This window comes from Amia ocellicauda, chromosome 8, assembly GCF_036373705.1.
Source record: "Amia ocellicauda isolate fAmiCal2 chromosome 8, fAmiCal2.hap1, whole genome shotgun sequence".
NCBI lineage: Eukaryota > Metazoa > Chordata > Actinopteri > Amiiformes > Amiidae > Amia > Amia ocellicauda.
Window position 1 is genome coordinate 38,315,218 of NC_089857.1, and position 15,473 is coordinate 38,330,690.

Below are 15,473 nucleotides of genomic sequence, written 5' to 3' on the forward strand. Positions count from 1 at the left end.
AAATAATAGTGGCTGTGATTCACTTTGTTTAAAGTTTGTAACAAAAACAAGCCGTGTTACATTTTTTAATGTGTAGGTTGATACTTATGAGAACAGGGGAACATTAATTCTTGTGTTTATGACATTGAAAATGCCTTTTGAATCTCCACTGATTCAGGTGGCCCACAATGTTCAAGTAGAATCATTTTATTCTTGACAGAGATGACAAACATCTTGCACTTTTGCATCAAAGAACAGAAGAACATTCTTATAAAGTAGACAATATAGGTGATGACTAAATCCATATATATCTGACTTCAAGAACAATTATGAGTTCAAAGAAGTTTGAATCACAAAAAGTACCAAACTAATTTGTAACACCACAGAATGTGTATACATCTTCAAACAAAAAAAAAAAGTCTCCTGATTGCTTTCACAAAGTCAAGCAATCAATATTTCTGTAGTGTGGGTTTCTGTTCTCTGTGCAGCAGTACTTTAACTCTGCTAAGAATTAAAGTCCTGTGAATAAACAACACAATATTTGTATTAGGTCTGACAATCATGTCATATTGTGTGTAATGATATATCATTTGCAATGACCCAGAGCACATGGATAGCCAAAATGTACCCACTCACTTATCATTCGCTGTGTCCCTGGGAATGTTTTGGTTTGTCAGCATTAGTCATGGGTAGAACTTACAATTGCTACAGTATTGTGTTCATGTATTCCAACATTGAATTACTCATTTAGAGTGAAATCAACATGATTAAAAAAATATGTAACAGTGCAAACTTGTATTCATTGTATTGGGGTCTTGCTAGTCATTTTTCTACTCGTGTCAAGTAATTTGTGTGGAAGATTCTTCTCTCACTGTTTATCTTTATAGTATTTATTAGTTTACTACAGGCCTTGAAGTCTGGGACAGGCCTCGAAATGGGCAACGATAGGGGTTGGCATTAATGGGATGTGGGTTGTATAGAGTGAGACAACCGTACCTTGAAGGAAACCTGGCAATGTGTCAGAGAAATTAAGCTACTTCAGCTCCTAGTAAAATATAACACAATCTTGTTATTATACATGATATGTTTGGGAACTATGTATTTCACAGTGTCATCAGTATAATTCATAAATGCCCAGAGTGTAACGAAAGGGTTAATTCCCTCCGCTTACAGGAGCCGCGTGCATATTAAGAATGGCTCTCTAGAGATGCTAATTCTTTAAGGGGATTTGCACCTTAATTCATTAGCTGCATCTCTTCTTTTGAAAGTGGAATTAAATAGGGAGAACTGCAACTGAGCTAAGCCTTTAAAGGGAACCGTTGGGACTGCATGATGAAAGTATTCAATGTAAAATAGGCAGCAAAGCATTTGACATAATTGTTATCACAAAATAATGAAAGAGTTGCTCAGATTCTTCTGGAAGAGTATCTCATGACATTCAAGACAAGGTTATTATTTAAGACTAACTTATTTAACTTATTCAGGAATTCAATTAAGTTGTCTTTGCTTGACAAAAATATTTAAGGTGATGAACCTGTAACTTATTGCATGCAATTTTTTTTTTTATTATTATAATGAAAAAGAATGCTAAACCAATTTACACAATTGTATAGTTTATATTGCAGCTTTTTATATAATATATATATAAATACTCCAAAGCTGGAGCTATAAGAGGGATGTCTGCTTTATGACTTAGCTCTGTGGTCTCTTTGGGTGATGCTATTTTTAGATTGCAGAAAATGTAAGGGTCCACTTTCAACTGAAGCCAATTTTATAAGAAAAGAAAAACATAGAGTAATAAAAAAACAGATCTAGCGGTATAGAATTCTTTGTAAAATGTTCTTTCTTGACCTTTCACATTTAATTACATCCTCCTTTCCATGATACCTATTATTTTGTGGTTCCTAACCAAACAGAAAATCTAAATATAGCATGATATTGAACCAATTTACTCAGAGCTGGAATATGAAACTAAAATTAGCCCATTATGCGTCATTTATGAAGTGGTCAATTAAATCTGTTGTAAAATCTGATCCATTTACGCGTTTCATACACGTTGGCTAATGAAAATGTGATTAACATAAAAATGTGATTTAGGAATGATACTGAATTGACTGAAATTAGCCCTTGAGACAACCACAAAAATACTTAATGTATTGACGGTATACTCGGATCAGTAATACGCCTAATCCTAAACTAGAAAGCTTTGTCAAATTCCAGTAATCATTTTCCTCTGAATGGGTGTCATCAGGTTTATGCAGATTTAGCAATTAGTGTGAGGGTATTAGTACTCATTATTTTCTCTTTTGTAGGCTAGACAGGAATTCAAATAATATACATTTTTTCTTGAGGTCTGTATGAGGTAATATTTCAAACATACTATTTTCTTTATCTTTTTTTTTTATAAAACAATTTTTTGCTGTTCTGATATTTTGTGTTTGTGACTCATGTTTTTGGGATTTAGAAAATGGTAGCCTAAAGGAAAAGGTCATTAATAAATTGCATGGGTTTGGCTTGTGTAAGCAGTGCCTGTATTGACATCCTGAGCCACAAGCTCGATCATAATTGGTAATCCCTTCTCAATACAACGCTTTGACAGACCCAGGCTTTTTGGTATCATAATACTGAAACAGGAGAATCGTGCCTTTAATTACTTCACTGAAGTCTTGTAAAGCTTGCAGCTATGTCACTCTCATCGTCCTCTGAGAAATTATTTCCTTCATATGGAAATCAACCATACTTTTATCCTTCCCTGTAGAATTACACTTTCCAAAAATTGCAAATATCATACACTGAAGAACCCCCCCTTTTTTCATTCTACTAGGCATCTATAAAAGCCTTCTATGTGCTTCTACATAATAAAATTGAATTTAATGTTGTGCTTTTGTTATGTGACTCTGGGGATTGCACAGTATTAAACCTTCTCCATAGTCATAGTGTTCACTGAAGCAGGAGGGTTTTTAATTGTGTTTACTGCTCAGGTGTTCTTACCGTTCTGCAAAACAAGTTAGTCAGTGGAGTGTTTATTCATTTTGCGTTAGGGATAGGAGCTTGCTTCTCAGTCTCTAGTCATAAAGAAGACGCGTATACATTTTGGAGAAGAGATGACCGATTGTAATAGAAAGCTGATCACTTCCAAAGATGCTGACTGGCTTGCTTACCTTGTCCTGGGTTCTGTTGGCTTGGTTGGCAACATAGTACTCTTTCTTGGTGCATACAGATGCGTAACCCAGCGACACAGAACCTCATGCATGCTGCTCCTGAACATTGCCTCCGTCCACTTGATCCGGATCTTGGTTGTGAACTTGCTGAATGTTGTTTCCGCACTCGCAGACGTGGTGATATTCAGTTCTACTGGTTGCAAAATCATCCAGTTTACCTCTACCCTCACCAACATGCTCGCCATTTGGTTCACACTCTACGTGGCTTTGTTCTACAGTGTCAGGCTGAATCGGGTGGTTCATCCTTTAACTTCAACACCCACTGCGGACAGGCGCACGATCCTTTGCATTGGGATGTTGGTGCTATGGGCCATTGCAATCGGAGTAAGTTACCCTCTCTTACTGTATGTAGAAAAAGGGCAATGTTTACAGAACAAAACTGATGGTAGAGACTGGGCTCCCACTGCTTGTCAAGTCAAGTACACTAACCCTGTTGTGGAGCTCATATACGGAAGGATTATTTTAACATTTGTTGACGTCTTGCCACTGATGGTGTTGCTTCTCGTTGGCTTTCGGATAACGGTGCTTCTGAGAGGATATCGTGTTGCGACATATGGAGACATCTGGATCGGCGAAGACAAATCTGAGAGAGAAGTTTTCATGGCGTCCAAACTGGTCTTTCCTCTGATGTTTCTTGTGTGTGCTTTGTGGATTTCCCATCACACTTTGCTGCAGTTCCTAGACCAATTGGTTGCTTATTCCTTTTTCCCACTGTTACTTGCTGTACTGTCTTCTGTCTATTCAGCTCTTAGCCCTTTCATTCTCATTGCTATGAGCTACAAAGTCAGGGTAAGTCTGATGCCATCATGCTTTTCAAACCCAAAACTGACAAAGTCACTGCCAGCCATGATTCTAACCTCCCCGTATGCTGAGTGAACAGGGTGTTGAGAAAGTGGGATGCAGCTGTATAAATACTCAAATGAAGCTTCTGTTGGGCATGTATGATAGCATGACAGCAACTGTACAATGTGAATATGAATTGACAATATGGATTATTTGTTTTAACCATAAAGGTGAAGAGTTAACTCAAAGCAGTGATCGCCTGTGTTTTGTGAGTAAGCAGGCATCTCCGGTGTTTTGCAGTGTAATTCTGGAAATGCTTTATTTCTTTGAAGGATCCTAGTAACAGGTTGTGCTCATATTTGAGTGGATTCTCTCAGGGAGACTTCAGGATTGCAAAGACCTGGGAAGATATGCTATACTTAGCACAAGGTATCAGGGAGGCAGAATACATGGAAGAAAAACTGAGATTTTTATAATACACTGTAGCTCAAAACAAGTGTTTAAGGCAGACAATGTTTATCATTAATTATTTTCTGAATGTGTCTTTTTGGGGGGGTATTTGTTATTTCAGTACTGTAATTCAGATAAATAAAACCTGAAAATGAAGAGCACTGTGTGTTTTGTTTTTAGGATTTATACCAGAATCATGTCAGAACATATTTCTAGACCTACATACATATCATATCAGTTTAATTATTAAAAAACACAATACTGACATCTTACTGTTTTTGTGTGAGGTAAAATTCTTTAGTTGAATAAATTATTGCATTTTTCAAAATGTGCAATAATTTATTGTTACATTTTAACTACTTTGTACATTTTCTAACCACATTCAGACAGACAACCAATGCCAAAAGATTATGTATACTATTATGCTATGGAGACTGGTTCTGACAGGTACAGGGCACAAGAAAAATACAAAAACACAACAGTACAGTCACATTTTAGATTTTATAGAGAAGCTTCTGCCAGGCATATCATTAATAGATCTGCTCTATATTAATATATTCTTACAGTAAGTCAATCTTTATCTTTACAGCTGACCAAGTGGCTTACCCCTACTTAGCAGGGCGATGTCCTTGCCTCTCCTTATTGGTCTGAAATACTAGCCAGCTCAGAGCAGTACACTCTTTATATTATTTTACCAGACAAACTCTTTGCAAACTAAAGTTAAACTTGGTTATACTGATATATTGGTTTGACCTTTCAAGTAATGCATTTCACTTGTTTGGGGAGTATTTTATACTAAAATGTTGGTTTGTTTATGTTGTATAATGTTTAGTAAGTTGTAATAATACTGAAATATATGCTTTAAGTTTTTTCTTTAATAATTCCCAAACCCTGACTCATAGCCTTTTGTCAGACCTAGTCTACATTTGCATGTTTTCTGTTCATTCTGTTGACCTTTTATTATAGTGTCAAATTTTTTATTTTATTTTATTATTATTATTATTATTATTATTATTATTATTATTATTAATAATAGTCAATTCAGACATAATTCTGTTATGCAGGTAGCACCTGTTTTTTTTTTTTGTATTGAAGATGAAAAGAAAATGCAAAGCAGATGGCTTTCAATAAATCTATTGATCTATAATTTATATTAAAAGAAAATGAATATCAAAAGAAAATAGGGCTGTATAAAGCTGCTCTATATTGCATTTAGTTCTTCGCTTGTGCATTAATTTGATCTTTGTAGTTTTACCTTCATCCCAAAAGCTTTCAGTTCAGGGCATGCCTTGTCACACAAGTGCTGTTCGATGAGTAATTTCACATGAGGGCATGGCAGAGAAAGAAATTAAATGTCAGCAATACAGTCAGGCAATCAGAAAGTTTAAATAATACATTCATTAAGATAACAAGCCATAGATTAATGACTCAATTAAACATAATTTCAATCTCAGTTACTTACAGAAAATGTACAGTCATGTAAATCTGTTTTTGCAAGTCGTCCATTTTTGGCTGCTTTTCAAGTCTTTGCAGCTTGTGACCAATCCAGCTGAAAATGTGCAACACGTGGTGGTTCAGCTATGTAGGCCTATTTCTTATCTGAGGTTGCTTATGGGAGCTGGAGTGAAGAAGACCTAAATAATAATGGGAAACACTTGCACATCTGACTTGTAACGTAAAAATGTCAAGGTGGTGACCATATACAAAAAAAAGGGGTAACTAACTACCTTAACAGAATCAGGTATTTGGGCTTTAGGGAATTCTGGAATAATATTAGAACAGCCCCAGTTTGACACTGAAACAACTGTGCCACTCAGCTAAAAGCATTATGCAGGGTAAGGAGATTAGGTGAAAGGGAAAACATTCCTTTAATGTGTGGCAGGGAGATCTTCACACAACTGGGTTAATGGGAGTGTGGCACAGAGACTGGGCTAGCAGCCGCAAAAACAGGAAATCGAATTTGAACAAGGACTAAATTACGTTGTTCCCCGGGAATAAATCAGTTTTCAAAATGTCTTATTAGGAAATAAGATAGCAGAGATAAGGATACACAGGTTGTCTTCAGCCTGCAGGATATGCTATCGGTGAGTATTCCTTCAAAAAACACTACTAAAGGTTTAGACAGAGAAGCTATAGGTCCAAGTTAAACTTAAGACCTGGTGTTGACTATACTCTTACAATTCTACTACTAGGAATTAACTGAAATTTGTATCTGTAACTGTCACACACCAGATTATTGGTTAAGCTAAGCAGCAGGAGCACATTTTCTCATGGTGTATGTCCTATATTGTATTGACTGATATTTTCTTTGTCATTGTTATCATATTGCTTAGGCAGTCATCATCAATGTTGTATTACTGTGACCTTAGAAAAACATAAAGGCTAACTGCTGCTTTTTAACTTTGACAGTGGAGGGTTAGTAACTGTTCAGACCTGTTAGCACTAATTTCCCATAATTATTGTTCCTCAGATTGGTGATACCACAGGACCCCTGCTTCACATAATGCTTCTGCGGAGAAATAATGGATACCCCTGAGTACCTGGATTTGGATGAAATTGACTTCACTGATGATTTAGCCGTAAGTAAACCTCTAAGATATATAACGGAGAAACCGGTTCAATCTGAGCTAAAGGGATGTTCACATGCAATTCATAAGGCCCTGGCAAGGAGTTTATAAACAACTGTCTGTATCCAAGTTGTAGCAACGAAAATTCAGATCTTAAGAAAGTGCCACTGATTTGAACAATGAGGAGTGAGTGGGAATAACACTTGTGTTTAATCAGAAAAATAGAAGTAGGAGCTCAGTCTTGTTCAAGTCCATTAATAAGCATCTTTTAAAATATTTATAAAACATGTCAATGTTATAAAACAGATTAAAAATAAAATAAAATACTGGATTCTGCCAACACCCACATTTGAGCAATTCTCCATCCTATCTTGGACCTAAATTACACATTTGTATTTTATTAATTTCCATTAATTAATAATATTGGATAGATGTTGATCCTTTTTAGCAGTGTGTAAAACACTCTTTGGAGATTCATTAATAATAAAAAATACTTATTACAAGTATATAAGAAGAGAATGTGCACATATTAAATCAAATGCATTAATATAAAATAATGTGCTTTGTTAGCAGCAAAGACACTATTTTCCAGCATAATACATTTTACTTCCATACTATTAATTTGTTCTCCTTTCAGAAGCATTCAAAATGCCTGCAGGAAAATGCAATATTTTTTATGCAAATGATGATGATTATTATTATTATTATTTTTTTTTTCTTGGAAGATGCCCTTATCCATGCAAAAATACAGAGAAGTACAAGGCATCAATCATTACAAATTCAACTTAGCAATTCAAAATACATTTTACAAATTCCAATTTACAAGTCTCTTACTGTACTTGTGTAAATTGCAAATTAACCTACATGTAATCTGTTGTTTCTCATACTGGATATTGCATACTGTTACTGTTTATCTCTTAGAAAGATTTCCATTGAGGTTAAATAACTTACTGTGTACAATTCATGGATTTATGTAATTGTTTGGCTATCTGCTCCTTATCTTTCTATTTTAGGAAAGCAAATTGTAAGTGTAAATGTAGATTTTTCTCGTACCGACTTAAAAATATTAATCATTACATTTACAGTGTAATTCTGCCTCTGAGTCAATACACCTCACCTCAACCTGTTACCTTGGCAGACTCTGATATGGCATACATTGTAAATTATGTAAGAATAACATATTTTTATCAAAGTGCCATGACTACAGATAATACATTTTGCGTGGATCAGCATTATCTTCTTAATTATTTGATTACACTAGTAAAGGCTTGCAGCATTATCAACGCCTTTTAAGAACTTTACTGCATTTGAATCTGAATATTCAGTGTAGCTGGTCCAAGTACCTTTCTTATGTTTCACAAATTAAAAATAACCTCTGCTTTGGAAAGATTAATTAGCTGTAGTGAAGCAAAGAGCACTGTTCTAATTACATATCAATTGTCAAGCATGCAATTAAGCGTCCTGGAGCAGCTGGGCACAAGCAGCTACCATATTCCCTACAGATGGCAACTGCTTTGGGAATCGCTCCTCTAAAACCACAAAATGGGGCATACAATTAAAAAATACGGCTTTGGCATTGTCTCCTTATGACAGGATGCAGTTCTCCAGAGGGTGTAGGATGTGCATCTTCTGGTTTTAGGTATCATCCAGTGTTATCACTAAAATGATCATGAGATTCTGAAGTTGAGAGCTGCAATAATCTGTGGTGGATCATGATAAGATGCTTGATTTCTTGTTAAGGCAGCCGTGTTCTTGGCTTCACATGTGGTGTAACAAAAAGGCTACTTGTGCAAGAACTGCAAATGCAGGGATCTAAAGGATGTTTTGGTAACCTTTTCATCTTATAAGTTACCTTCTAATGCATCTCCCATCTTTGAAGGAAGTAGAATATTATAATCACTCTCGAGGGACTCCTTGTCAGAGCCAGAAACACACCATCACTTCACTTGTGTTTGGAGCTGCTGGTTATATGAAGATTCCAGTCACCTCAGGAGGGCAAAACATACTGGGCTTGTCTGCTGTGGCAGTGTTGTAACACTTTAAGATAGACTAAAGTGGGGAAATCAGATTATTTATATTTTTAAACTGTAATAAAATATTTATATTATTTTACAGTCATGGCAATATTACCTTTTATGGAGTATATACAATGTTTTCAGTCTTTATGGGGCGTTAGTTATTTTTTCTACCTTTTTTCTACATTTTCAATCCCTTTCTTCTCTGCACGGTAGAATTTCCCATTCCAGCCTCCCATGCATGAGAACAGGAGACTGAAGGTGGATGAGAGATTTCAGACCGGCTCTTAATCACGGCCAAAATAGTTCTGCTCTTCACCTGGTATAACTCATCAGTGCTGGCTTCGCCGATTGTCTGTTTGTGGTAGCTGTGGTAAAATGGGGCAATTCAGAAGCTGTGACTTACCTGACACACACACACACACATATCTACTGTTTTAGTTTGATGGACCACTGGGACTCATAATGGCTTAAATCTTTTTCACTTCGATAAGGACAAGCCGTGAGAACAGAGCAGTCAGGTCTGGTCAGAAGTAATTGTGTGTAGAGGATCAATTATGATTATTAATATACATTGTGGCAACAGTATGTGGAAACTGGAGGTCTGAATATTTGTACTATTCACATTATTTCAATCTATTATTTCACAATTTAGAAGTCATAGTCCCCTTGTTCAGGCTCGGGCAGTTGTATTCTTGTTCAGTTTCCATGTGTAGAATCAATAGCAGTGTCACACTTTCTAGATACAACTGAGCACGATTCGAAATTCACTATGCTCTTCAGCTCTCAGGCTCCTGTAACGACTGGTGTTGTGGTGTGTTGTGTTCTCAAGCCACTCGCATGTTTGTAAATGCTTCAAGTTTATACTTTACATCGGGCTGAAAATATTAAAACAAATTCTTAATCCAATTTTGTGTGATGGGATATTTAGATATCTGCATTTAGTTTACATAAGCTAAACATAATTGAAGAACATAAACTCCCGATCGCCAAAGGAATGAATTTTAGGGAAAAACTATTTCCACTTACAAATCTTGGTAATGCTTCAAACGCATGTAGAACAGTTTATTTTTAAATCTTTCCAGTCTTGGAACACTCCCGTCCCCTTCGAGCTGATACATAAGGCAAAATGGGAAGGTTTTCATATTAGTTGACACTGTGCCCTTCTTTTCAGGATAAAACCGCTTCTAAAAATGTAGTTAAGCATTCTAGTTGAATGAACGTATAGATACATTTAGAGCTGTACACATTTATAAGATGAGGATTTTTTCTGAACTGTTCAGAAGAGGTGTAGACTTGAAGTGACTTGGGACTCGAGTTGACTCGAGTCAGAATTTGAGACTTGACTTGAAAAAAGCTGAAATGACTTAGACTTGACATAGACTTGGCAATCACTGACTTGTGATTTGCTTTGACTTGTGGGTGTTTTACTTGGCATGACTTGAAAAAAGAAACTCACTTTTCTCATTTTTATGTTGTTTGCTTTTGTACATTTTTTGTTACATTCAAATGGATGCGCGTCAGTCCGCCGATGAATATGGCGCTCATTGTGTCAAGGCCTGTCATACTATGTGTCCTTGGGCACAGACTCTCACCAAAGACAATAGAGAGCCGAAGTGGTGTCGTCACTTTGTAGGCACTAGCGTATGCAAATTAACTTCCCGTTCCTAACGCAAATATCCCATTCATTTTTCCCCATAGAGATTCAGAAAAATCACTCATATAAGGTCTACGTTCAACACAGGCTTAGGCCATCTTATACGTTTCGTTGTGGAAGTTACCCTCTTTCAATACATTTGGCCATTATAGGTCTTGAAGCACAAACTTACCAACAGCAAGGAAAATCTAACAAAATGCCAACTTTTAGAAGAACAGGACTACAGCACAGGCGCATGCGTGCGACGTCTCCTCTACTAGCTAATGCGTCCTCGCTGTCCCAAGCACGATCACCTAGCTAGCTAAGCAGCAACTTTCTACATTCTAGCACAATTGGGTAGTGTTTATTTCAGTAGTTAGCTAGCCAGTGATCTCTAAACAGAGTCATAAGGTGCTAATGTTGCTTAAAATATGTATCAAAATGTATCCCCTGCCCTCTCGGCTCTGCCAGTACCTCACAATGTCTGAAGGACAAAACAGCCTCCTGTTCTGGGCTATGAATAGGAAACCCCTGCCATCACTCTTTAGTGTGGCAGTGAGGGCATTAGCTGTACCAGCAACAAGTGCACCTACTGAGCGGGTTTTCAGCCATGGTGGACTAATTCTACGACCACATCATGCACAGATGAGTGACGGTTCTGTCCAATCCTCTGTAGTACAAGTACAATACTTCACTGAGGCATGAAGACATCCAGCAACATGGCTGATGTTCTTCTACTTATGTTCGAAGTAAGGCTCAGTAGTAGGAGTGTGCATTTTCTGCTTTGGACCAAATTCATATTTTTAACTTGGATTTTGTCCCATAATTCACCAGTGTGTGTGTGTATATATATAATATAATTATTTTATACTATCGCACATTATTTTAGTGATATATGGACAATAACAATGTTTTTGATAATCTGCTGTGTTATGTATTGTATTACTTAAAGTATAAAGAAGATCATACGTGGTAATTCATTATAAAAGAGACTTCAAGACTCGGCTCAAAATTAAAGACTTGAGACGTGATGTGACTTGACTTGGGACTTACTTGAGACTTGCTTAATACTGACTTGGGACTTACTTGGACTCGAAGCAAAAAGACTTGGGACTTACTTGGACTTACTGTTCAGTGATTTAAATTCAACACAGTTGTGTTTCTGGATGAATTGTAGTGGGTATGGATATCATGTTAGCTAATCCAGAAGTAAGAACTGACCTCACACTCAAAGGTAAAGTCTTAAAAAAACTAATTAACAGAACAATTGACTTCTTAACCTATATCCGATTAATCTATTGAATGTAATCTGGGCATTTCTTACTCTCTTGAATTTGTTCCATACTTCCACGATTCCTAGTGCAATGACGTGTCTCCTATTCTCAGTCATGATTTACTCCAGTCTACATTACAGCAGAGTAAATGCCAGCTGTGTATTTACAAACCTTGTGTTGGGGTTGACATGAATATGAAATCTTTAGCTGACTCATGTTTCAGACCTTGGCTGTCCCCCTTTGATGAAAAATCTTATTTTTTTACAATAATTGTATGAGTAATAAGTAAATCTTCAAAAAGCAAGTGAATTGAAGACTTAAATTACAAGCAGCTTGATTACAGCTTGTATTAACACTGCCAAGATTTAAACATATTTTTTTACAAATTGTGCCAAATACACATCACCATCTAAAAATTAAATGCAAATTTTAGAAAGTTAACAGTTTTATTGAGACGTTACTAGTTTTGAGATATTTCTATGGAGCTGAGTTTCATGTTAAGCAACAATTTTAAGTCTTTCTCTGTGGAGCTAATTAAAATATTCAGCCCAGTTTCTTGGAGCTATTTTCAATTGCTTTTTTTTTTTTTCTTAACTCTTTCCCTCTTAGAATTAATAAAAACAATACAAAAGACTCTCTAAATTCAGTGGTTTAAAGCCAATTAAAAAAAAAAGGCCACAGATGAAGAACATTTGGTGTAACAGTTTTTGCTAGAACTTTGATAAACTACTCCACTTTGGATGAAGACTAAGGCAATGAAAAGCATTTAAAATGGATATTTAAAATTCTGATTATTAGAACTTAAGAATAAATAGCATAAATGCATTACTATGATTTTAGCTGGTTTAAAGTGAAGTGTAAATTTGACGGCTATTTCTCAAGATTAAACAAGAGCAATAGATGTCAAACATAAGAAAGTTTATAAATGAGAGGAGGTAATTCTACCCATCATGCTCATTTGGTGTCCATTAATAACTGAGTGATCCAAGGATCCTATTCAGTCTATTTTTGAATGTTCACACATTTTCAGCTTCACCCACATCGCTGGGGAGTTTGTTCCAGATTGTGATGACTCTCTGTGTGAAGAAGTGTCTCCTGTTTTCCATCTTGAATGCCTTGAAGCCCAATTTCCATTTGTGTCCCCGGGTCCGTGTGTCCCTGCTGATCTGGAAAAGCTCCTCTGGTTTGATGTGGTCGATGCCTTTCATGATTTTGAAGACTTGAATCAAGTCCCCACGTAGTCTCTGTTCCAGGGTGAACAGGTTCAGTTCCCTCAGTCTCTCAGTAGGACATTCCCTTCAGACCTGGAATAAGTCTGGCTGCTCTCCTCTGAACTGCCTCTAGAGCAGCGATATCTTTCTTGAAGTGTGGAGCCCAGAACTGTCCATTACTGCCCTTGTTCTCAATTCTACACTTTTGACAATATACCCTAACACTCTGTTTGCCTTTTTTATTGCTTCCCCACATTGTTTGGATGGAGAAAGTGAGGAGTCCACATAGACTCCTAGGTCTTTCTCATGCGTTACTTCATCTAGTTCTATTCCTCCCATAGTGTAATTTATAGTGGACATTTTTGTTACCTGCATGTATTACCTTGCACTTGTCCACATTGAATTTCATCTGCCAGGTGTCGGTCCACAACTGAATATTATCTAAGGCAGCACGTACAATGCTGTTCTACCCTTGAGCAAGGTACTTTACTTCAGATTTCAGATTGCTCCAATAAAATACCCAGCTGTATAAATGGGTACAAATGTAAGTCGCCCTGGATAAGGGCGTCGGCTAAGTATCTGAATTATTAATAATAATAATATTATTATTATTATTATTAAGTCCGTTTGAATAGCCTGTGCTGCCGAGATTATATCTGCTGAGCCACCTATTTTAGAATCATCTGCAAATTTGACAAGTTAGCTAACTATCCCGGAGTCCAGATCATTAATATAGATTAGAAAAAGCAAAGGCCCTAGTACTGATCCCTGTGGAACTCCACTAACAACCTGAGAAACCTAAGAAAACACTTTATGAAAACGGCCTGTCTGGATTTCAGGAACCCTTTGTAGCAGGCATCTCAGCATAGATTGTCAAGGGTTTAACTTTAATCTGTTCCTCTCTTTAAGTATTCAGTAACATCTCTGAAGACCATCCCGGAGCTTTGCCGAAGATGCGACTCTCAGAACGAAGAAAGACAAGGTATCGTATGCATGTAGAATATCTTATCCCAGTAAAGATAAAGGTGCATTATGTTTCAGGAATTTAGTGGAGCCCCTCACCCCACAAATAATAATAATACTTTAATTAATTAATTGTCCTGTAGTAGTTATTAAGTGTTATTGAATCCGGTAGCTGTTTTTGATGTTGTTCTGCAGCAAATGTTGTATCGTAAGAAATTGCTTATAGCTGAACATTTCAATTGTTCCTGTTTTTCACAATGGAGAAGTCACCTGGACACAATACAATAATACAATTCAGTTAATGTAATTGGATATTTTGTATCCTTTTTTTCTTTTTTTTTTTTATTCACTGTACACTTTTGTCATAGTGATTGTTTTCATTTTAGAAGGTGCCTCTCCTTCATCTTTCTATTAAATAGTTGATGTTTTGAATTACCAACAAAATTAAAACATTGAGCTGATCATTGATCTCTTGTATAAGCACTGCTTCCTGTAGCTGCACGTTCCTTAGGCATGGTGATGCAGGTCCCTATGAACTGGTTGAAATTTTTTGAAGCCTAGCAGCACATTATGGATCACAGGTGGAGCTCTTTGATGTTGACAGCTAATATAACTCCTAATCATAACCAGCCTTAAACATGTATTCCTTTAAACCTATTCTCTGAAGGTATATTTTTCAGTGCTGGTGATCTATTCATCTACGTCTTCTGTATCCATCTACCAATATCTATGATTAAGAACATCAAATAGAATTCTTTATTAAAGAAACGCAGGGATTTTATCCTTGTTGCTGTGTCGGTTTAATGTGATACCAGTAAATGACGTGTTATAAAGCAGTGAGGACAGGGCGGGGTAAGATGGACCCAAGACCCTTCTCTGAAGTGGTCGGCTCTTTTGTCTGAAAGCATTAACGATTTACATGCACCAGCAGCTGTGTTTCGCCTGATCTGTCATTTGAAAAGATTAAAGCCTTACAGTCCCGGCGAAGATGTCTTGTTTTATTGTTTTTTAAGGCTTAAAATGACATTGTAAATACTATGTTCCATGGGGTCTAAAACCATTTGAGATAAGACCATTGTGTGCAGGAAAAACAATGGCAGTCATAATACTAATGCCTGTGATCAAAGGGAATTAGAGCACACTGATATACTTACCAGATTACAGTTTAGCCGATAACACTGAACAACAGCACCACCCTCTGATCGGAAACGATGGCTCTTAAAAAAAACAACAACAACAAGACAAAATCAACAAGGGAACAAAGACCTTTGAGTTTCAAGTACATTCTGTACATTTCTGTATTTGAAATGATCCAATGTCGTTGAGATTTTGTGGGGAGCAGCAGGTCTCACTGCATAGTTCAATATTAGAGTG

At 36.5% G+C, this 15,473-nt stretch overlaps 1 protein-coding gene across 2 annotated transcripts in view; it reads left to right on the forward strand.

The window, feature by feature from the left end:
• The window catches only part of sncaip (synuclein, alpha interacting protein), a 37,534-nt gene that overhangs the window by 8,095 nt on the left and 13,966 nt on the right, over positions 1-15,473 (forward strand). For both annotated transcript variants that reach the window (XM_066711323.1, XM_066711324.1), the window contains exons 2-3: positions 6,904-7,012; positions 14,046-14,118. In XM_066711323.1, coding sequence (XP_066567420.1) covers positions 6,956-7,012; positions 14,046-14,118 — 130 coding nt within the window. In that variant the 5' untranslated portion in view covers positions 6,904-6,955. The remainder of the gene's footprint in view (positions 1-6,903; positions 7,013-14,045; positions 14,119-15,473) is intronic.